General features: G+C 45.0%; 1 protein-coding gene across 4 annotated transcripts in view; it reads right to left on the bottom strand.

The window, feature by feature from the left end:
• ell2 (elongation factor for RNA polymerase II 2) overlaps positions 1-25040 on the bottom strand; it is a 208711-nt gene that overhangs the window by 70719 nt on the left and 112952 nt on the right. For all 4 annotated transcript variants that reach the window (XR_011593816.1, XM_070884734.1, XM_070884744.1 and 1 more), the window contains exon 7: positions 10015-10108. Coding sequence is in view for 3 of the 4 variants with exons in the window: in XM_070884734.1 (XP_070740835.1) it covers positions 10015-10108 (94 nt within the window). In the remaining variant the exon portion in view is untranslated. The remainder of the gene's footprint in view (positions 1-10014; positions 10109-25040) is intronic.

Below are 25040 nucleotides of genomic sequence, written 5' to 3'. Positions count from 1 at the left end.
TGCTGATAAACATATTTAACAACTTGCATTTCCATAGCACCTTTAACAAAGTAAAACATCCCAAGGCACTTCACAGGAGCAAACAAAATAAAATTTGCTACTGAGCCACACAAGGATATACTAGGACAGGCTTGGTCAAAAGCTAGGTTTTAAGAAGCATCTTAAAAGGAACAGAGGAAGGTAGAGAGGCGGAGAGGTTTAGGGAGGCAAATCCATAGCTTAAAGCCGAGGCAGCTGAAGGCACGCTGCCAATGGTGGAGCAAAGAAAATCAAGGATATGCAAGAGGCCAGAAATGGAGAAGTGCAAAGATCTTGAAGGGTTGTAGGGCTGGAGGAGGTTAGAGATAGGGAGAGACGAGGTCATGGAAGGATTTGAAAATAAGGATGAGAATTTTGAAATCGAGGCATTGCTGGATCAGGAACGAATGTAGGTCAGCGAGCACAGAGGTGAAGGTTAAACAGGACTTGGAGAGAGTTAGGATATGGAAGGCAGAGTTTTGGATGAGTTCAAGTTTACGGAGGGTGGAAGGTGGGAAGCCAGCCAGGAAAGCATTGGAATAGTCAAGTCTAGAGGTAACAAAGGCATGGATGAGAGTTTCAGTCGCAGATAAACTGGAGCTGCAGCAGAGACCAGCAATATTATGGAGATGGAAGCAGGCTGTCTTGGTGATGGAAAGGACATGGGGTTGGAAGCACAGCTCAGGGTCAAGTAGAACACCAAGGTTGCAAACAGACTGGTTCAGCCTCAGACAGTGGCCGGGAGAGGAATGGCGATGGTGGCTAGGGAATGGAGTTTGTGGCGAGGACCTTAGACAATGGCTTTGTTCTTCGAATATATATTGGGAGAACATTTCTGCTCACCCAATACTGGATATCTGACAAGCAGCGTGACAAATTCGACGGTGGAGGGGTCGAGAGAAGTGGTTGAGAGGTAGAGCTGGGTGTCAATGTACATGTGGGACCTGACATGTTTTATGATGTCACTAAGGGACAGCATGTAGATGAGAAATAGGAAGGGATCAAAGGTTAGATCATTGGGGGACTGCAGAGGCAACGGTATGGGAATAGAAAACATTGCAGGTAATTCTCAGGCTACCAAGAGACGGCAGCCACATCCAGCTGGGTAATAGAGGAGCAGCGATGGAGGAGGATGGTGTTGTCAACCGTGTAAAAGGCTTCAGACAAGGAGAGAAGAATGAGGAGGGATAGTTTACCATGGTCATTTTCACAGAATGCAATTTGTGACTTTGATAATGGCCATTTCAGCCCTGTGGCAGGGGTGGCAACCTGATTGGATGGTCAACAATGGAGTTGCAGGAAAGATGGGCTCAGAATGGGAGGCAACAATGCGTTCAAGGACTTGAGCAAAAGGTGGTTAGAGATGGAATGGTAATTTCCAGAGAGTATGTTTTTTTTTTGAGGAGGGTAGTGATGATGGCAGATTGGAAGAGATGGGGAAACAGTACCCGAGCGGAGGGAACTGTTATCAGCCAACATGGGAGCCAGGAAGGGCTGTTGGGATAGTCAGCAGTTTGGTGGGAATATAGAGTCAAAGGAGCAGGAGGCGAGTCTCGGACTAGACGAGCTCGGAGTGTGCATGAAGGGAGTTAGGAGGGCCTCACCTCCACAACTGATGCTCCAGTCCCCATTAAAACCATTACTTTCTCACCCTGGTCATGCTCACTGGTACAGCCCTCATTTCCATTCCCTTAAATCCATGGGAAGCAAACGTTAATATAAAATGACTGACCACTGATTTAGACATTCATCACCAAATTTGGCCAGACCACAAAGCACCATTAATCACAAAAATTGCCTAATTCCACCTCGGGTACTACTCTCCTCTGCCAAAACTGCTCACTACTCCAGAAACATCCTGGAATGTAAAGTTAACACCTAGCTTCTTTTCTCTGCTGCAGTCTTCTTAAACCCCCTCTTCCTGCCTCCTCCATCCGCACATCCAGCTCATGGACTTTTGTCACTATCAAGACCATTCATTCAGTTGCCTCAGCGCAAGTGCACAGTAGGGAGATCGCAAAAAGGAGCTGGGCCGACCACGTGCACAAGGACACAAAAATGTTCATGCAGATAATCACTTTGTAAACAAAGTTATCCAAAGCTCTGCTGCCTAACTCGCACCAAGTCCTATTTACCTATCAGCCCTGTGCTTGCTGGCCTATATTGGCTCCTGGATAAACTCTTGGTAAAAAATTCTCATCCTTGTTTGCAAATCCCTCCATGGCCTCGGCCCTCCCCATCTCCAACTTCTTCCAGCCCTACAACCCTCATCTGCGCTCCTCCACATCCGATTTTAATTACTTCACCATTGACAGCCGTGCCTTCAGCTGCCGAATCTCTACCTCAGCTTTGATCAGATCCTCTGCCATTATTTTCAGCAGCAGCTGATCGATATTCCCATTTACACCTCCAGCCCCATCTCTTGTTTCTTTACTTGTCCTATTACCATCTCTCGTCACTTTGCAAACATTTCTTTTGTCATTTAATCTCTCCTGCCTTGCACCCCACCACAGACCTCCCTGTTCATTTTTTCCTCCCCTGCCCCCTTTCCGTATTTGCTTAAAACCGGTTACATCTCTAACTTTTCCCAATTCTGACGAAAGATCGCCAAATGGAAACGATAACTTGGTTTCTCTCTCCGCAGATGTTGTCTAACCTGCTGAGTATTTCCAGCAGCAGCATCTTGTTTTTGTCTTTGACCAAGCTTTTGGCCATCAGCCCCAATATCTCATGACGCTTGGTTGATAACACTCCTGTGAAGTGATTTAACATAGTAAAACGTCTCAAGGTGCATTAAGTGTAAGTTGTTAGAGGCAAGTTAGATCTTCCACTCGTCAAGAATGCTGCCCTTGAAGTGGAGATGGGACACGTACTAGGGGAACAGCAAGGATGTGAGATATTGAGTTAGAGTGTGTGAAGGTATTTAAGGCAACATACAAGAGGAGATAGTTGTTCAGTTCAGTGGTAGCAGAGGTACGGAGGGGTGAAATGCCAGGAGAGGAAGGTGCAAGTTTGAGAGAATTAGTGAAGGAGCTGGAGCTTTTTCCAGGGGCAGAGTGAGGAGTCTGGAATGCAAGGACCACAAGGAAGTGGTCACTGTTCACCTTGGTAATCAAAATCTCAAGTGAAAAGACTGAGATCAAGGGAGTGATTATCAATGTGGATAAGAGTTTGTCAAGGCGGAGACTGAACGAGGATAAGATAGCAGAGAAGTTGGAGGAGATGGGTCTAGGGGAGTTCAACATAAGAAATAGGAGCAGTAGGCCATACGGCTCCGAGCCTGCTCCGCCATTTAATACGATCATGGCTGATCCGATTACGGACTTGGGTCCACGTCCCTGCCCTCTCCCCATATTGTTTAAGAAACTGTCTATTTCAGTCTTAAATTTATTCAATGTCCCAGCTTCCACACCCGAGGCAGAGAATTCCACAGATTTACAACCCGAAGAAATTTCTCTTCATCTCAGTTTTAAATGGGCAACCCCTTATTCTAAAGATTACGCCCCCTAGTTCTAGTCTCCCCCATCAGTGGAAACATCCTCTCTGCATCCACCTTGTCAAGCCCCCTCATAATCTTATACTTCGATAAGATCACCTCTCATTCTTCTGATTCCAATGAGTAGAGGCCCAACCTACTCAACCTTTCCTCATAAGTCAACCCCCTCATCTCCAGAATCAACCTAGTGAACCTTCTCTGAACTGCCTCCAAAGCAAGTATATCCTTTCGTAAATATGGAAACCAAAACTGCACGATGTATTCCAGGTGTGGCCTCACCAAAACCCTGTAAGCAAGACTTCCCTGCTTTTATACTCCATGCCCTTTGCAATAAAAGGTCAAGATTCCATTGGCCTTCCTGATCACTTGCTGTACCTGCATACTATCCTTTTGGGTTTCATACAAAAGTACTCCCAAGTCCCACTGTACTGCGGCACTTTGCAATTTTTCTCCATTTAAATAATAACTTGCACTTTGGCAGAAAGAAATTAAAGACATGACCTCACATTTTCCAACATTATACTCCATCTGCCAAATTTTTGCCCACTCACTTAGCTTGTCTATGTCCTTTTGCAGATGTTGTGTCCTCCTCACAAATTGCTTTTCCTCCCATCTTTGTATCATCAGTAAACTTAGCTACTCAGTCCCTTCTTCCAAGTCGTTAATGTAGATTGTAAATAGTTGGGGTCCCAGCACTGATCCCTATGGCACCCCACTAGTTACTGATTGCCAACCTGAGAATGAACCATTTATCCCGACTCTGTTTTCAGTTAGTTAGCCAATCCTCTATCCATGCTAATATATTACCCCCAACCCCATGAACTGTTTTGTGCAGTGACCTTTTATGTGGCACCTTGTTAAATACCTTCTGGAAATCCAAATACACCACATCCATTGGTTCCCCTTTATCCACCCTGTTTGTTACATCCTCAAAGAATTCCACCAAATTTTTCAAACATGACTTCCCCTTCATAAATGCATGCTGACTGTGCCTGATCGAATTTTGCTTTTCCAAATGTCCTGCTACTGCTTCTTTAATAATGGACTCCAACATTTTCCCAAGTCTAGAATGGAATATCAAAATAATTGCTAGGACAGTGGTTAAGGTAAGAAGTTTGTGTGAACACAGGGGGGGGGGGGGGGGGGGAGGAAAGAGGGAGGGCAGGGGGCAGTACACAACTAGAAATTTAAATGATAGATGAAGAGGGTGAGATGATTGAGCAGAAGGTAAGGGATAGCATGGATGAAAAAAGTAGTTTTTTGACTCACTTAGGAACAGAAACCCCATATATCTATATGGATATAACATCTATACTGTCCCCAACACATGATAATTAAAATGCAGTATATATTTCCAAACACTGTCAGATTCCCAATTTAGGCTTTAGATGCTCATAAAAAGTTGCACGTGACATTTTTGTGAGATTCTCATAAATCTCGACAATACTTTACCAAGGAAATGGGTACAGTGGTATAGTGGTCGTTACTCGACTAGTAATTCAGAGGACACAAGTTAAAATTCCACCATGGCAGTTTGAAAATTTGAAATTCAATTGAAAAAAAAATTACTGGATATAAAAACCTGAAGGGCCCAAGACAGGACTCAATTGTATCAAACCACTACAAAGAATTACAGACTGCAACAGTTCACTTACCACCAGCTACTCAGGGCAACAAGGGATGGGCAATAAAGTGCCAGCCACACCATTAACACCCACATTCACAGAAGAAAAAAATGAAAAGCTGTGATTTTAAAGAGAAATTGGTGAGGGAGTTGGAAGAATTTTTTTTTTCCCCAAGTGGTGGATTGGAAGTACATCGGGTGGTAAGACAAGTAAATGGTCAGAGCTAGCCTGATCAGTGATCAAAATCTGAAGTGGAGAGACTAAGGAACAGGGTGGGTAAATGGAATTAGAACTTCCGTGGACAGTAAACAGACTGGTTAGAGGAACAGCGCATCATCCTTGCAAAAGCACACTGCCAGCCAAAAATCAGGAACTTGCCAAATGGAGCAATGGACTGTACTATTCAAGTGCTATGCTTTAGATGCTATAACAGCCATACGCATTTGGGCAGTCATCATCTGCTCAATAACTAGCTGAGAGAGGATGGTGCAATCTTGGAAGGATTCTTTGTACGATATACCCACAGGGTGTTAGATCAAGGAATCAGAATACACAAGACCATTTTTGTTGCTTCCATGAGGATTCAAGCAAGTATAAAGCATACACCCTCCCACAGCCACCAAAGGGCTAGACCATGTTGTGAATTTAAAATTTAGGTCTAACATTTTGAACTTGCTTGCCATAATGAACAGATGAGAGTAGCCATTTCTCTTCTCCCTCAACTACAAACTCGCAGAGAGTAATTTTGAGATTAGGATGTCCAAGAATGACTCAAGAGCTTGCACAATGAATGTTAATAGTTTATTTGGCCTTGGGGGAGCCTCACAATACTGCCCAAGTCCATCTGTATGCACTTCTAGTAGGCATCACTGAACAGCAATCAGAAGCTGGAATCCAAGCTAATTTTGTCCTTCCCTTCCCAATGGACAACCAGGGCCAATTGTAGCTGCTGTTTCAGTTACAAAAGAGACTAGTGGGTAAGCATGGAACAACTGGATAATGAATAATTAGCAGTATTTTGCTTTTGTGCCGAATAAACTTGCTGAGCTATCAGAGTAAAAGTTTGTAATTCTGTTTTAAATAAAACAGTAAAGTCCAACATTGTGCAACAAGCAAAATTCTCACAAGTAGTAAAAAAAAAATACTAATGTTGACAATGCAAAAGATGGAGCTATGGTGAGGATTACTTGGGAATATGATTAAGGGAGTTGGAAAAAGGCTATGGTTATAAAGTTTACAAAAGAAAAATACTACAGATGCTAGAAATCTAAAATAACAGATGCTGGAAATACTTAGCAGGTCAGGCAGTATCTGTGAAGGAAGAAACAGTTAACACATCCCAGGTCGATGACCTTTCATCAGAACTGGAAATAGTTAGAGACGCAACAAGTTTTAAGCAAGTAGAGGCAGGGACAGGTGGGGTTGGGGAAGAACAAAAGTGAAGGTATATGATGGGATGGAAGGCACAAGAGATGAAATGACAAAAGGGATGATGGCGTAAAGCAAAAGGGAGCAATAATGGGACAAGAAAATAAACCAAAATGAGGAGCTGAAAATGACAAAAACAGAAGTACCAATCATTACCAGCAACTGCTGGCCAGAAAAAAAAAAGGAGCATTGGTTATGATCTGAAATTGTTGAACTCAAGTCAAGTCCAGAAGGCTGTAAAGCGCCTAATCAAAAGATGAGGTGCTGTTCCTCGAGCTTCATGTAGGAGGCCCAGGACAGAGATGTCAGAGTGGAATTCGGGCAGAGAATTAAAGTGACAAGTAACTAAGCTTAGGGCCACTTGTGGACTGAAGAGGTGTTCTGCAAAACGATCACCCGATCTGCAGTTGGGTCTCACCAATGTAGAGACCATCATATCGCAAGCAGCAATTACAGTATACGAAATTGAAAGTAATACAAGTAAATCGCCGTTTAATCTAGAAGCAGTGCTTGGGGCTCTGGATGGTGGGAAGGCAGGAGGTAAAATGGGCAGCATTTTCTTGTCCTGCGCTTGCACGGGTAGGTCCCGAGGGATGGGGGGGGGGGGGGGGGGCGGGTGTTGTGGACGATTGAGCAGTGCACAAGAGTGTTCAGGGCGGAACAGTCTCTTTGAAATGGTGAAAGCGGTGGGGAAGATAGGTTTGGTGATGGCAACACGCTGGAGATGGCGAAAGTAGTGGCGGATGATCCGTTGAAGGGAGGCTGGCGAGGAGAAAGGAGACAATGGATGTCCAATTGCTCTACACCTCCATCCCCTACCAGGATGGCTTAAGTACCCTCCACTTCTTCCTTCAACGGAGCCCCAACCAGTCCCTGTCCACCACCACCACCCTCCTGCTGGCTGAACTTGTTCTTCAATTGAAAAATTTTTCCTTTGACTCCACTCATTTCTTCCAAATAAAGTTGTTGTTATGGAAACCCCATATGGGTCTTAGCCATATCTGCCTTCTCACGGGTTACACTGAACGTTCTTTGTTTCAGTCCTACTCATGTCCCCTGCCGAGCCTCTTTTTCCGCTCGTCGCAAACTGGAAAATTTCATCAACTTTGCTTCCAATTTCAACCCCTCCCTTGCCTTCACATGATCCATTTCCGACTCTTCTCTTATCTCCATTTCTGGGGATAGGCAATCGACCATAAGCCCACTGACTCCAGTCCTGCATCTTCCTCTGCTTCAAATTCATCTGATCATCCTTTAAGAGATGTTTTGATCTCTGCCTAATGTACTAAATGTGGCAAATCATTCTACATTAAGGACAAAATTACTCCTAAAACCTCTCCTCACTGACAATTTTAAATTGATGACCCATTATAATAGTTGACTATCCAACAATTTAGTCTTTCCATAATCATCCAATAAATATCCATCACAATTTTAAAAACCTCAAATCTCTTCTCCAGTAAAAATAGGCCCAATATTTCAAACAGTCTATCACAAGATGGAATGGTGTAATGGAGTCATAAAGGTACAGGTGGAGCATTCGAAATTCCAAAATTTGGAAAGTTGTGAAATCTGGACATCGTGTTGATCCGTGGAGAAGTCGTCCGTAATCTGGACATTTTTTTAATTATTAAACGGTGATAGCAGTATTTTTTGCCAACATTACTGCTAATCACTCCACTATTTGGGGAAAACACCTCCAAAAAATAAAAATTCACAAAACCCTTACTTACTAAAATCGCTGAAAAAGAATTAACAAATACAAACTTTAACTTACCTTTTTTGCAGGTATTCAACACGGGTTCTTCCCAGCCGCTGCCGAACCTGTAACCACTGAACCCTGACCCGCAGCACCTCCGCCAGACCCAGACCCGCAGCGACACCGCCGACCACTACTCCACCGACACCCCCACTGCTGCCAAACCAAGAACCGCCGACCCCTGACCCGCAGCGACATCGCCGACCACTACTCCACCGACACCCCCACTGCTGCCAAACCAAGAACCGCCGACCCCTGACCCGCAGCGACATCGCCGACCACTACTCCACCGACACCCCCACTGCTGCCAAACCAAGAACCGCCGACCCCTGACCCGCAGCGACATCGCCGCCGCCCCCCCCCCCCCCCCCAACCCAGCACCCTTACCTCGGCCCAGGCGTTTTCAGATTCAGAACATAGGAAAGACGTTCAGAAATCCGAAAATACTCAAACCTTGGCCCGGGCGTTTCTGGATTCGGGACGCTGGAAAGACATTCCGAAATCCAGAAATACCTGAAATCCAGAATGGCCTCGGTCCCAAGGTTTCCGGACGCTCTACCTGTACCTAAAGAAACACCTCTCACGATGTCAATATAAATGTTGGCCTCGAACTTGGTCAGCGGCGAAGCAAAGGCCTGAAGTAAGCTTCGTTAAGATCCTGCGATCTCTGCTGAGAAGTTCGGGTTTTCCGACGCACAATTCAAATCAACAGAGTATAGTGGGGATACCCTAGTACGAGCAGCTGGGACATCAACAGGCTGTCTAAGCAGCAAATCAAGACGCAGAATTCACAGACAGCGAACAGGGGAGTAAGCTCTTAAAATTCAATTTGAAAAATTACGTTAGAGAAATCAAAACAAAGATTAGGGCTCCCATGGGGAAAAGGCAAACGTGAAATAATGAATAATTTAAGTTTCTTAAAAATTTAAATTATTCAAATGGATAAATTTGACACTGCACAAAATTAAAATTAGTTTCAAGGCAACTTTTGTTTAGCACTCAATACGCTGTTAAAATCCAAGTTTCACCTAATCCCTTTGGATTTAACTTTGAGTGGAGAATTTAACAATGTAATTACTACGGAAGAGCTCAAGTTGTGTCAGTTTCCCCGATTTCCAACTTTGGGGGGGGGGGGGTGGGGGGTGGGGGCACAGCACACTCCGCAGTCATCTGGACCGCGCATTCCGGGCTGTTCTCAAGTATGAAGGTGTTCCATTTTTTCCATAAAATTATTTTCCTATTCATCTATCCCAAGAGCTATTTGCTGCTCAACAGTGCAGAAATCAAAAATTGTAAACAAACTGGCAGAAGCAAAGTTGAAACCTGCTGTTTTTCAGTGTTACTTTTACAGCATCCCAGCAAGGGCACAAAATTAATCTTTGTAAAACTGTCAGCCAATTGCTGCCTTCGGTACACTAACAGAAGGCATTTAAGGTCTTCTCTTTAAAAAGTCCAAAGTCAGCTACAAATGTATCCTTCACCTACAAGTATAATCTATTTAAATGATCTCATCTGTGGAAGACATTCAAAATATTAACTGATGTATTACGTGGTTTCTTTATTTCAGAGAGAACCACAACCAATATAGTTTACCAAGTTCTAATGCCACACAAACCTGGACAGCTAGGGGCTATCAATTGAGTACAATCTGTATATCATTTTACACTTTGCAACTGATTTTTATTTACCTCTGGTGAAGATGCAGACCCTCTTTCTTTAGGAGAGCTTGATGGTACGGGGTCTGCTTGATGGCTATTGGAATTCTGCAGTTGAGATAATTTTCTGTTTCAAAGATTCAAAGAGAAAAAAAATGTCAGATCCATCTTCTCATCTTGACCCATGTAGTCATATCTACTGTTTTCATTACATCCACATGTAGCCAAGCATTCTATGTCTGCTGGAAACAAAACTACTGCAATATACATTAGGTGCAATCTCTGCAGTAGATTGTTCAGAAACTTGCAAGTGGAAAAACAGACAAGTGGAGATTCACAAAATGAAACAAATGTTCCAGAAGAGGGTCTCAAATGGCCATCTCAGTTACACTGCCATCTTTGTTTTAATGTGAAACAGTTTCTTACTGTGAAACAGTTACAAATATATAAAACCACGAGTATTAAGGTGGTAAATTCAGCAATTTGACTATCAGCTGCACGAAAGCCAGTGATGCTCAATCACCTCCCCCTCGTACCATTTGGGATGTACCCTTTGTAGTATAACTGCAGTCCAGTGCCAAGCAAACTTTAACAAGCTTCCAAGCTGTTTAGCAGATCAATCTATCTTATTAAAAAAAACATGGGCACATTTTAACCCTGTCAGACATGGTTCCCCACCAGGTCAACTTTGCGGATCCGGGGCGACAACAGATCCAGAAAGGCAAGTTATTTATATTTTTTTCCTTTGGTCCAAGAGAAACAGGAGTGTCCCTCCTTGCCCCACCTGTCCCAGACTTTCCTCTCCTACACTGATTTTGAAGCCGTGTCAAATTCTCTTCTAACCACTTAACTGACTGCAGGGGTCAATCCTTTGCAGGATGCCTGCCAGCACTTTCCACCAGGTCAGAGGGTGGGGCAAGACAGACTGATGGGATCCGTGTCGATGAAACCTAGGAGATTTTAACTCCTGGGCCTCATTCTGCAAAGGACTAGATGGTTTCCTGTCCGCCTCGGCCCACATGATTACTGCCTGGAAATAAGATCAGGGCTTTAAATTTATTGTGCGAGAGCCAAGGCTCCCATTCACAGTCATTAAAATTTACCGACCATTCAGAAGCCAGTGAACACAGTCACTGTGCAATGTGGAACAGGAGTTGTAATTCATCTCTGCTAGCCGTGTATTACACCGTACAGTAAGTCAGAGCAGAACTTGTATAATAACTTGACCCTTTAATGTTAATGCTGACCAACAGTAGTTATTTTCTTTAATAAACATTAAACGTTCCCATCAAGCACTGGCTTCCCAATCAAATGCAATTTATTGTAACTCTTTCTCTTCTAGATAAGACTGGGAGACATCTTGTTGCACATCTGAATACTCCAATTGGGCTAAACTTTCCACTCAGATCGCTGGGGCCCAAAAAATGGGCGACGTTCCAGCCTTGATGATCGCCCATTTTTAGGATCGCAACTTTCAGCCCAGCGATGCAAAACGGACCTCAGTGATGTGGAAGGCAAAACTTCCCTAGCAATGGCCTTCTGCGCATGCATTTCCTTTTTTTTGGTAAACAGGTTTTCCCGCGTTTTGGGAGGTCAGGAGTCATCCACACATGCGCATAAGGCAGAGAGAGAGAGAGAGAGAGAGAGAGAGAGAGAGAGAGAGAGAGAGAGAGAGAGAGAGAGAGAGAGAGAGAGAGAGAGAGTCATCATCAGACAGTGAAATTAGTGTGCATGATGCAGGGGGCAAAGCCCTTTTCGGACGAGGCAAATGAGGCCCTCGTCCAGGAGGTGCACTCCTGGTGGGCGTGGGAAACCTCCACCCCGGGTCGACAGAAAGATTTGGGCCGAGATCGCGGACGTGGTCCCATGAGGCGAGGTGGTCCGACCAGTGCCAGAAGCGCTGAAACAGTCTGTTTGTTTTGGCAAGAATAAGTATAGATTTTATATTGTAATGCTGCAAATTCTAATTCTAATTATAAATCTCCTGGATTGAATTTAAGCTTGTTATTCTTGCATATATATTCCCTAAGATCTGGACAGGGCTATGAACCTGTGCCCTTTTTAAGTCTCTCTGGTTGCTATCACTTAGTGACCCAGCATGGACTCGGGGGGGGGGGGGGGGGGGGGGGGCTGCCCTTGCTCACTGTTTGCCCGTAGACACTTTGGGACATGAGCTCCAGTCATTGTCAAGTTCAATGGAGATAGTAGTCGAGAGAGATGTGTGTCAAGCATTAGTTCCTAAACACTATCTTTGTTATAGCTGTGCATCATTTGTGGATTAAAAACCCCATTAGCATACAATGTTGGCAAATCCTGTCTTTCCATGATTGACTAGGTACTATGAGCTTATGCTATGCTCTTCTCACGTCTGCAGAGGAAGATATCTAACAACCACAGTGAGCAGAGGCGCACCGGGAGAGGCCCTGCTCAGCTGCAGCCATTGACCGACCGAGGAGCCTGCAGCGGCACTTGTCAGGACCCACTCGGCCACCACCCGTGGTGCAGAACCCTCCCATGTGTCACGTGAATAAAGCGTCAAACAGTGTTAAAGTAATGTTACGTCATTTAATTATAATATACGAATGATGTCATGTTATGCATGTAGCTTCTGTGCTACTCAGATTGACAACATAAGAGTAGGAGCAGGCCATCTGTCCTCTATGTCCGCTCCCCATAAACCTTCACTCCCTCATTATTCTGTCTATCTCTGACTAATCCAGCCTCCACAGCTCTCAGGGGCAGTGAATTCCACAGATGTACTACCACATGATGCATTAATATGTAATGTCTCTCGGTCACATATATTGTAGTAGTGCTACTCCTCCTACGTATGCCAGCACAGCGCAAGAATCCCTTCTGTTCTAATAAGCTCAATTGTGTTTTGCAGGTCTCACAACTCCAATGGCACAGAGGGAGGCCACACCTACACCTGGCAACGTGCAGATGGTCATCACCAAGGGTGCGGAGGAAAACACCACCGAACCAGAGGAGTTTATGGAAAGGGTGAAAGTTATCATTGAAATGGAGGATGGCGGCCCGAGCACCCCTCGGACTAATCTTTCAACTGTGGGACCTGCGGCCATAACGTAGTTTTCAACTGAAGAGGTAGTGGGACCAAGCCGCGTGCAGCTGGCAACGCCAAGGCGTTCAATAGTGCTCACGGAGGTCGGGTCAGCGTATGCCTTCTCTGGCCGATTGGATCGAGGGCTTGACCAGACTGTGCGAGGAGAGCGTCACGATTAGTCACGAGCATCTCCAGGTGTTTGTGGTATTCACGTGACATGTCCCGGGTGTGTGCTCGCCAAGCGGAAGTTTCGCAGTAGACGCTCTTGGAGATGCGCACGCAGACCGTCTCCATTGATGCCTTGCAGCATGCGTTGTTGGTGGGACACGGCCCTGAACCCCAAGGTGCCGCAGTCAGACATACCACTAGCACCAGAGCAAGTCAGGAGGAAGTATTTCCTTCGGACTCTGGAGATTCTACTGCTTTGTCTTCCCCTCAAATATAATCTCCCACCCCCCCAAACAGGCGATCGTGCCACCGTCCCCCCCCCCTCCCCCGCCAGACTCATCGTGGTACCCTGGGACCAAAAGAGAGGGGGGGGTGGGGAGTGGGGTGCTTTATTGTTTTTTTTAAAATTGTTAAGTTATATTGTTGAGTTTATTGTTGGTTCACTGTTGGTGTGTTGTGGGGTGGGGTGGGTGGGTGTTGCATTAAAAACATTGTTAACTGAATAAAACAATTTATTTCACTTTAATGTAAGTTAAGGTAAAACATGAATGCAACTGCTATAAAACAATGGGCAGGCAAGGAGGAAACGTAACAACGCAAATGTTGTCTAACCATAGTTTACTGTCCCCAATGCAAGTTCATGCAAAGCGTTCATTTATGAGCTGCTGGTGCAACAGCTTTGCAGCCGCGTAACTTCCACGGGAGTTCTCCCATTTTCCGGGGGGGGGGGGCCGGGAACCATGGATTCAGCGCCAGGCTGATTATCCTCCCCGAGGTCCTCCGCCTCCACTCTTTCGAGGTGGACCGGCAGCCCCATCTGGCAATTGTTGTCCTTTCCTTATAGCTATGTTATGCAACATGCAGCACACTACAATAAACTCAGCAACCTGGTCAGGGGGTGGTACTGCAGGCTGCCCCCAGAGTGGTCCAGGTATCTGAAGTTGTCTTTCATTCCAGTTATCTTTGACGATATTGCGTATAGCTATGTGGCTCGTTGTTGCAACGATTCTCTGCTTCCGTCAGGGGATTACATATTGGGGGGGGAATCTTGATCCACCTGGCAAGGTCATATCTTTTATCCCACAACATCCAACCATGATCGTGTGGTCTGACTGTCAAACAGGTCAGAGACAGTGCTCACACGTAGGATGTTTACATCATGGATGCTGTCTGGAAATTTAGCATCAACTGCCATAATTATTTGGTTGTGGTCAACAACGAGCTACATGGTCAGGGAGTGGAATCCCTTTCGGTTACGAAACACCTCTGCGCTCTGTAAAGGTGCTTTCAGGGCGATGTGTGCAGTCTATTGCTCCCTGCACCTTGGGGAAGTTTGCTATTCGAGAAACCCCTCTGTACCTCCCTGGTCATAGGGAAGTGTATAAAGTCCATCCTGCGAGCGTAAACGGCTTCAGTCACTGTCGAATGGAGCAGTGTGTGGCGGGCTGAGAGATACCGCAGATGTCGCAAGCGGAGGCCTGAAAGGAGCTCGATACGTAGAAGGATAGTGCCGCAGTAACCTTTAGCTCAACGGGCAGTGCAGTCCTGATAGGCTGCAGATTCCTTGTTGAGCTGGCATATCTCAATGACCTCCTTTGGGAAGCGCAGCCTCCTAAGGCACACGTTATCAGACAAGTTGAGGCAAGATTGCTTTTCCCTCCTCCACATTGGTCTGCCACCTCTTCGATTGGCCCCTTCACTTAACTCAACTTCAGACTCCAGCTTGTGAGCATTTACACGTAATGGTAGAGAAGCTACAGGCCCCATCACGATTGTTATAAATGCCTTATGTACTAAAAAAAAATGTAAATAAGTATAAATGAGAGTGGATCTCAGTAAAAGGCCCTCAAATAACACAAATTATAAGCCCCTTGTTTAAGCAACCTCTCACTTCCTCTGAATTTTGAAATGGCGTCCGTAGTGCCAAGTTCTGAGGAAGGTTAGGTAAAAGCAGCTTTTCTCCAACGATCTTCTCGGCAAGCAATCAGCCCGGTGATGTGCCAAAATTAGCGCTGGGCGATGTGTGGACGATCACCTCGCCGATGACACAAAAGTTGGGTCGGTGATGTTCCAGCCCAACTTACCACTTTTGAAGGAAAATGGGCGATAGCCTGGTTTTTTGGGCAAATATATAGCCCAGCGATTTGAAGTGAAACGTCTAGTCCAAAGCCTCAACTATTCTTTAAGAGCAGTTTTGTTATGCAATCAGTTTTCAACAGGTTGTCTTAAATATTTCCTCTAGAAGCTCATTCATATGGTTTATTTGATGTTAAAACATTACACCATTGTATTTTACAGCTTAAAATAACTAATTAGCAAAAGCAGTAAAAGCTATGTTTATATTGCGCATGATCCACACTAGTGCGTGCCACCATCTCCTGACATGCTGGTTTTGCACAACCAGTGGTAATCTCAAATTAAACTTCGACAGGAGTGGTTTTTGGGAAGACCTGGTAAAATAAACACATTTCTAGCCATTGGCCTTAGCAAATCCAGTAAGTTTACTTTGGGATAGAAACACAAAAAGGTTGGAAATACTCAGGTCAGGCAGCATCTGTGGAGAGAGAAAGAAACAGTTAACATTTAGAATCAATTATCTTTCTGGAAAAAGTTAGAGATGTAATAGATTTTAAGCAGGTGCAGAAGGAGAGAAGGGGAAGGGGGGGGGGGGGGGGGGAAGAAAAGAACAAAAGGGAAGGTCTTTAATAGGGTGGAAGGCAGGAGTGATTAAATGACAAGGGATGGTGGTACAAAACAAAAGGAGATTGTAATGGGACAAGTAAAGAAACAAAAAATGAGTCAACCAGGTGTACATGGGAATGCCAGAATCAACAGTTGCCATGTGAAAAAAAATTGGGGCAAAGGTTATGGTCTGAAATTGTTGAACTCCAGGCTGTAAAGTGCCTAATCGAAAGATGAGGTGCTGTTCCTCAAGCTTACGTTGAGCTTCATTGGAACAGTGCAAGAGGCTTAAGTCAGAGGTCAGAGTGGGAGTGGAGCAGAGAATTAAAATCACAGGCGGCTGGAAGCTCGGGGTCATACTTGCGGACCGAATGGAGGTCACCCAACTTGCATTTAGACTCCCCAATGTCGGAGACCACATCGTGAGCAGCAAATATAGAATACTAAATTGCAAGTACAAGTAAATCACTTTTACCTGGAAGGAGTGTTTAGGGCCTTGAACAGTGAGAAGGAAGGAGGTAAAGGAGCAGGTTGTGCATCTCCTGCACTTGTACAGAAAGGTGCCGTGGGAAGAGAGGAGCTGTTGGGATGATTGAGGAGTGGACCAGGGGGTCTCAGAACGGCCTCTTCGGAACGCTGAAAGGAGGGGAGGGAAAAGATGTATTTGGTGGTGGGATCACGCTGGAGTTGGCAGAAATAGCATGGAATGATCCATTGATTGTGGAGACTGGTGGGATGAAAGGCAAGGATAAGGGGAACTCTATCGTGGTTCTGGGAGGGTGGGAGGGGAAGGGGCAAAAGCAGAAGTGCAGGAAATGGAACAGACACAGTCAAGGGTCATGTCAGACATAGTAGAGGGGAATCCTTGGTTGATGAAAAAGAATATCGGAAGCACTAGTATGGAGGGTGGCGTCGTCAGAACAGATGCGACAAACTGAGAAACTGAGAATGGAATAGAGTCCTTACAGGAAGCGGAGTGGGAGGAATTCTAGTTCAGGTAGCTGTGGGCTTATGGCGGATGCTTGTCAATAGCCTATCACCAGAAATAGTGACAGAAGTCAAGGAAGGGAAGGGACGAGTCGGAGATGGACCATGTGAAGGTGAGAATTAAATTTTCTAGTTCAGCACGAGAGCAGGAAACGGCATCGATAGTCATCAATGTACCAGAAAAAGTGGTGAGGGTGGGGATCGGAGTAGAATTGGAAGGAATGTTCAACATATCCCACGAAAACGCAGGTATAGCTAGGACCCACGCGGGTTCCCATAGCAACACGCTTAATTTGGAGGAAGTGAGTGGAGTTAAAGGAAAGGTTGTTCAATGTGAGAACAAATTCAGCCAGGCAGAGGAGGGTGGTAGTGGATAGGGACTGGTTGGACCTCTGTTCAAGGAAGAAGCAGAGCACCCTCAGACCATTCTGTGGAGGATGGAAGTGTAGAGGGATTGGATGCCCATAGTGAAAAGGAGACGGATACATCTAACTTTTTCCAGTTTAGACAAATTGTCATCGACCTGAAATGTTAACGGTTTCTCTCTCCACAGATGCTGCCGAATCTGAATAGTTCCAGCATTTCCTGTTTCTATTTCAGATTTCCAGCATCCACAATATTTTGCATTTGTATTAAAGCTTACTTTGGGATTGCCATTGTCTACACAGCATTAGCATGGAAGGCATCATCAACACCCCATACACCACCTTAAACGTGCACTCTCTGCACCACAGTTGCAGTGTGTACCAGCTACAAGATGCACTGCAGCAATTCACCAAGGCTACTTTGACAGCACCTCTCAAACCCATGACCTCTATCACCTCGAAGGACTGGGGCAGCAGGTGCATGGGACCACCACCTTCAAGTTCCCTTCCAAATCACATCATCCGGACTTGGAAACATATCACTGTTCCTTCGTCGTCGCTGGGTCAAAATCCTGATACTCCCTCCGCAACAGCACTATGGGAGAACCTTCAGCATATGGATTGCAGTGGTTCAAGGTGGCTGACCACCACATTCTCAAGGGCAATAAATGCTGGCCTCGCCAGCGACGGCCACATTCCAGGAACAAATAAAATAATGGCACTTGTATTTGGCAATAGAATATGTAGTCAGATTAACATTAGCTCTTTGAGGATTCTATGATGATTATAAATTAGGCATCATTCATTTAGTTTCTTAGTAATTGTCACAATGCACAAGACATATTGAATACTTCAAAAGAATTATCAGGCACATCCAGCATGGGAAATGTTCAGATAGCATATTAGCATCAAGGTATACTACAGTGGTTTACAATAACCAATAGAAAATTTGGGTTATCAGAGCAACAAGATCCAGAATGAACAGTTTACATAACCTTGCAACGAAAACCACAGGAATGAAAATATCTTCAAGAATACATCTTCAATTAGACTTTATTTGCTTTATACTAAATTGATTTGCATCATGACAAAGCACCTTTATATTCATATTTTAAATACAAATCAAATTAAATTCAAGAATAGCAATCCTAATATACTTGGAATTAGCATCTACTCTGCTCGAGTAAGCACACACATGAATGGGCATGAGCGAAGGTCTTGGGTAGAACATTAGGATGTGTGGTTATGGAATGGTAAGTGGGGGTTGGTGTGGTGTGGTATTGAGCAATGTTCCCGCTAATGTTTTTTTGGGTGCGCGGTCCCTTTAAGGGACCCCACAGCCCAGTCAAAATGCCACACGTGTGATTTTTCCGATTGAAAAACCAGCTGTACAGGAGGTCCAGAGTAGTGGCACAGCTTAAAGGGAACATAGGTGTTGAACGCTTTGCTTTCACAACTCAAATTTTGGACTGCATTACAAAAATTGCTCCCATTACTCAAGAGTTCTGATGAAAACTCTACACCCACTTTCAAACTAAGTTGCCTTTTCTCTTTTCAGATGCTGATGGATCTATTGTGTATTAGCACCAGCATTTTAGTTTTTATTTTAGATTTCTAACAGTTAATGCTTACTTTTAAAATCCTGCCTGGTCTTGCCCCAAACTGTTAAATCATACACACTACCCAATAAGCTCCTTTTCTCTTTCTATCTGTTGCAAAATTAACTCAACCGGTGGATCAGGATCTTTTCATAATTTTTGCAGGAAAGATGAATTATTTACCATACAATGAGCTCAATTTTCCCCAGTGATTTACGCTGTTTTTTTTGGCGCAGGCCGCTTTTTTTGGCTTAAGTTTAAAAAAAAGTTTCCCCGATCAATTTGCACCAGTGTAACTCAGTTAATTACGATTTAGGCCAGCGTATGTGGCCTCTAGAAAACCCTTCTGGAGAGTTAATGAAATTGTCGCAGGTAAGTGCAGCAGATGCCCAGACCAGCAGCAGCAAGAGGGGGGGGGGGGGGGGGGGGGGAGAAAGAAAGAAAGAGCCTTTCGAGTATAGTTAGGTGCAGGGATCAGGAGGGAGGAGGCCATTCGGCCTGGGACGCAGGAGTGAACCGGCCACTCGGCCAGGGCACAGATTGGCAAGCCACTCGGCCAGAGCTAGGGGCGGGAAGCAGGACTTGGAGGCCCTTCGGCCTGGGCTAAGAGCAGGGATCGGCACAAGGAGACAAGGGAGACTTCAATAAATTAATGGAGGCAAGTTGCTGCAATGTATATTACGGTGTTTTTAAAGCTGCTGCAATGTATTTTAAGGTGCTTGTGCAGATTGCAAGCTGAGCTGCAAGTCACTTTCTAGTCTCACTCTGCAGTGTCCCTGGTTATCATGGCAAAGTGATCTTTTTGGCGCAGATCAAGGCTCCACCAAAACTAAAGGACCGGTTAGGCTGCGCCAAAATGAAGAAATCAAACGGGGAAACGTAGAACTTTTTTTTGGCATACTTGGGCCCCAAAACCATGGGCGCAAGTCTTCCAAGTACACCAAAAAAATGCTTTGGGGGAAAATTGAGCCTTATATATATTCTTCAACTAAACCATAGCTTCTCCGTGGAGTAAATCAAGTTTAGTCACTTTTTTTCCAGGTCAAACCATTGTAACATTTACCCAAAAACACAATATACAACATAGCCGAAGGAAAAAAGAACACACTGGACATTATAGAACAAAACTACATGAAAATAAAAAGGTGAAAACAGCATGGCAATAGAAAGTGGTGAATTTTGTTTAAAACATTTACTCTAACCTTAGAAAGTGACATGGTTTGGAGGGGGAGGAAAAAAGGCCAAGACATGGCGAGATGTCCCCTGTTCTATAGTGCCAATGAATCTTTTTATGGCCACCTAAGAGTACAGATAGGGTTTCAGTTTAACATCTCATCTGAAGGATGGCACCTTAGTTTAGATTATGTGCTTAAGTCCCTGACTTTTCAAATCCGAGGCGAGGCTTGTTGAGCGTAGGCTCAGGTTCGGACATGAAAAGTAGCTATGGTCAGCAAATAAATGTGAACTGCATCCTTCCTTATTGATCACATCTAGCAGAACAGTCATTTGTTTCTCTACTGGTGCTGGAGTTTCAGTTCAGAAGAAATTGAGTGTTTCTTCACATCTCTCAACAGCCTCAAGATACCACATAAACCATTTGGCACAGCAAAGCTCATCCCCAGTAACTCACCCAGTCTAGCACCCTACTGCATTCTGAATGCCTCGTGTTTTTGCCACTACCATTTTGTCTATCGGATTATTCCAGATATAGCCCCCATTACAATAGAGACATTTTTCTAATAAATACAAATTTCTTTGGTAGCACCTCCCAAACCCACAACCTCTACCACCTAGAAGGACAAGGGCAGCAAGCGCATGGGAACACCATCACTTGCAAGTTCCCCTCCAAGTTACACACTATCTTGACTTGGAAATATAACGTCATTCCTTCATCATTGTTGGGTCAAAATCCTGGAACTTCCTCCCACCTAACCAGATGCTTATGGAGGGAGTCACAGCATGTAGGGAGATTCTCTTCCCTTCCAATGCACGTATGGGCCTCCGCAAGATACGAACACAGCCTGGTTGCACATTGCTCAGGAGGGCACAAGCAGGGATGTCATCAGGAGGGGCTGGCTTTATGGTGCAAACCTTTCAATGATCTCAATAGATCATGAAATATTACTGCAAAGCCACATACAACCTCATCCTGCTGTGCATCTCATCACATCTTCTCTACCTTACTCCTGCACATCCTTACTCACGCCAACTTACCTTGTGGTCGGGTGCTGATGCCATGTCCTGTGCAGCATCAGGTTATTGTGGAGAAGTTTGGTGTTGTTGGTGGTGATGATGCTAGTGTGTTTAAATGATGATCGTGGTGGGATTCGGAAGACCAAGGTGAGATTTTCTCAAGAGCACCGATGCTGCTGGAAAAGATGGCAGCTGAAGTTGAAATGACAGACCGATCGATTCTATGGTGAGAGGTTGCTCCAAGGAAGTGACAGTGGATAGAGAGAGTTCACTCCAAACTACATACAGCTCAAAAATCATGAAATCTTCAGTCTCAGATTGGAAAGTGAACAGCTGTGGTAAGCTTTTACACCACTTCTATAGCGGTCAACTAGTCAAAGCAAAGGAGAGTCATTGAGAACCTGACACTTGCTTGACGTGAAGCCCGAACAACTGGAAGCTGCTGAAAAACTTACAAAAATGGTAAATACCTGGTAAAATTCTTTTTAAATAGCTCTAAACTACCGGTTGATGTTAATTGGCTGACCAGTCACTGTGTCTGGTCTGTGAACTGCAGCCAGACCCGGCACTTTGGAAACCGACAAGGGGGCTGGTTTAGAGCGGGATCCTGCCCCACTGTCAATCACTGCCATTTTGACAGCGGGCCCACCTCCAAACCCGCACTCATAGGGCTGGTAAGATTCCGGCCCAAGTCTCATTGTGCTAATCCTATCCTCTTCATAGGGCTCAAGTTTCCTATTTTTTTGGAGCAACTAGTTTAGAATGGAGCATCCTAGACATTGCAATTCACAGCATTTAGTTTGCTCCAGTTCTAGTGAGTTAGAATAGGTTCTTTAGAACAGATTTTTTTTCCAAAAGGGGGCACATCCAGCCACTTACATCTGTTTTGCAAGTTCAGGCAGGGAAAACTTACTCCAAACTAACTTACTCCATTCTAAGTATAGATTTTTGTACGCTCAGAAAAACTTTGCCTACACTTTAGAAATTAGGCATAGGGAACGAGATATATGGAGGGGGGTGGGGAAGGAGGGAAGTTTACAACATTAAACACTTCACTTTTACAAATAAAAAGCCATCAAAAAAATATATTAAAAAAAAATTAAAAAAATTAAGTTTCTACTCACCTAGTGCAGCACCAGGAGCCCACCAACAGCGTGCTGGGACAGGTCCCCCAGGAGATGCCAGTCAGGCAGGCCCCGCCGCCGCCACTTCGGGAGAGGCCTGCACCCAGATGATCACCGCCGCCGAGGACTTCGGGCGGGATCTGCCCCCAGCGAGATGGGCTACTGTGGAGGACTTTGAGTTGGGCCCGCCCCCAGAGATGCCGGGCGGGCCCCGCCGCCAAAGCTGGGCTGCCGCGGAGGACTCCAAGCGGGACCCGCCCCCAGTGAGATGCCGGGCACCACCGACGATGCTGGTTGGGCAGGCCCCGCGCCGAGTGGTAAGAGGTGTCAGGCCACTCGGCCGGGATAGGGGCGACGTCCCTTCGGCCAGAGATAGGGTCGTCGCCTGGAGGGCCAGGAGCTACTATGCACGCGTGCAGTTGCCAGCAGTGTTTTTGGCGCAGGGCTGTAGTTCCGCCCCCAGCAGCTCCTGCTGTGCCATGCTGGAAACGGCCCGACAGATATCGGAGAATCGAGAGGTAAGTATTCGGCACAATTTCTGTTCTACAAATTAGGCGGGCCTCTCCGATGTGCACCGTTCTAAAAGGGGTCGAAACTTGAGCCCATTGTGTATCTAAATCCCTTTCAAAAACTCAAAATGAAGTATCAGTTAAGAAATCAAACAATGTTAGGTGAACAAAGAGTACAGCTTTCAGAATTGTTGAGACCCTATGACCTGGTGAGAAGAATGTTGGTTGCCTTTAAGCATATATCTGGCAAAGAGACTGGCCTCTGGACAGTCTAATCTAGATTGGTATTAAATTCCAATTGATAGCTTTAAGAAAAATTCCACAGATGTCCTCTCACTAGCTTGCTTGTCCGAATACCTTGCTCAGTAATTGGGATAACAGCATATTTGTAAAAATCTCAGTTGAGGTTAAACAAAGAAAAATACACTTCCACAGGAAACTTAAATCTAGATCATGACTTTTTTTGGAAATAGTTCTGGTTAACTGGCAGATGGCAGCATTTGGGTAACTCTGGAATGGCCATTTTCCATAATTATACTTGGACAAAGAAAATGGAAACTCCTCCACCACAGTTTGGTGAATCTAAAAAGGTAATTGAGAGTTTAACTTGTATAAGCATAATTACTGAAAATATTTAAAATAAAACACTAATCTGGAAATTGCGGTCGGAGGCTTGCCGTCCATGTACGCCTCCAAACCGCAGGAAAACTAGGTACTTACCTGCTACCTCTGGAGCTCCGGACTCTTACGGTCCCTGGGCCTGCAGGTGCATGTCTCCATGAAGGCCCACACATCCCAGGGGCGCATATAGTTTGCAAATGTCCCAGGGATCACGTGGGCCAGGCCAACAAATGACAAAGGGGGATTCCATTTTATGGACAGAATGCCCATAAGCATCATATAAATCAGCTAATAACATTTCACCACACAAATAAAAATGATCACAGGTTCAAAATTAATTTAAAATTTTTTGAAAAAACGTTTTTAACCGGGACAAAATTGACAAATTAATTTTAAATTAATGTTTCAATCATTTAAAAAAAGAACATTTATTTAAACCCTTAAGCTGGTAAAAGTAGACGCAAGGGTTTGGTGGGTATTCGCTGAGCAGTGGTTGGACAAATAGCCTAAACCTGCACCAGCGAAAGTGAATTTCCAGCAGATGGGTACGATCTGTCAAGAAGAAACTGGACAGATTGCAAGTTCTGGGCTTTCGCACATACGCGTCGCATGTGGAAACCTGGAATTTGCAGAGCATTTACATTATTAAAGGCCCTGTAAAATCCGAGCCAAAGCCTTTGAAACAAATGGGCCTGGATGTCCATAAATATTTTCAATACTTACAATTAGAAATGCTGTGTGTTGAAATCAGATGACAGTAGCAGGTATCCCACAGCAAAAAACCTCCATCTTAGTCTCTAAACAAAGATTGCTGCCCTCATTCATGGAGGCAACATACATCTGCCCCACTGATAGCACAGCTGGATTGTCAATGATGGAAGCCCCAATATTTAAATCAACTGAGAATCATTGTCTGAAATTCTGAAAATGTTCTGTACAGCATCCACTTTGGGACAAGCATGGTGTGCTAGTTTTGGTACTTAAAACATCAACCAGGAGGATTTTGGCCAATGCATTGAACTGGAAGCACCGAGAGATTTTGGGCACCTTTGTATGCTTGGCATTGTCGCTCCAGCAACTCCCATCAATTCTTCAAGGCACTGAAATTGATTCTTAGAAGTCCTTTAGAATACATTGATTGGCCATGGAGCCTTATGCAATTACTGAACTGGATCAAATGTGCAGTCTGGTACAATGCCATACCAATCAACTGGATAAGATGTTTAATTTATATCCTCAAGTCGCTAGAGATATATCACCAACGATGTCTCCGCAAGATTCTACAAATCCCCTGGGAGAACAGGCGCACCAACATCAGTGTGCTCGTCCAGGCTAACATCCCCAGTATTGAAGCACTGACCACACTCGATCAGCTTCGCTGGGCAGGCCACAGTTCGCATGCCAGACACGAGACTCCCTAAGCAAATGCTCTATGCAGAGCTCCTTCATGGCAAACGAGCCAAAGGTGGGCAGCGGAAACATTACAAGGACATCTTCAAAGCCTCCCTGGTAACGTGCGACATCACCACTGACCTGGGAGACCCTGGCCGAAGACCGGCCTAGGTGGAGAAAGTGCATCCGGGAGGGCGTTAAACTCCCAAGTCTCAACGCAGAGAGCCTGAAGAGGTCAAGCGCAGGCAGCAGGAGGAGTGTGCGGAAAACCAGTCCCACCCATCCCTTCCCTCGACGAATGTCTATCCCACCTGCAACAGGGTCTGTGTTCTCATATTGGACTGTTCAGCCACCAA

This window comes from Pristiophorus japonicus, chromosome 1 (genome assembly GCF_044704955.1).
Source record: "Pristiophorus japonicus isolate sPriJap1 chromosome 1, sPriJap1.hap1, whole genome shotgun sequence".
In the NCBI taxonomy this organism is placed as follows: domain Eukaryota; kingdom Metazoa; phylum Chordata; class Chondrichthyes; family Pristiophoridae; genus Pristiophorus; species Pristiophorus japonicus.
This window is presented reverse-complemented; position numbering and strand designations above follow the sequence as displayed.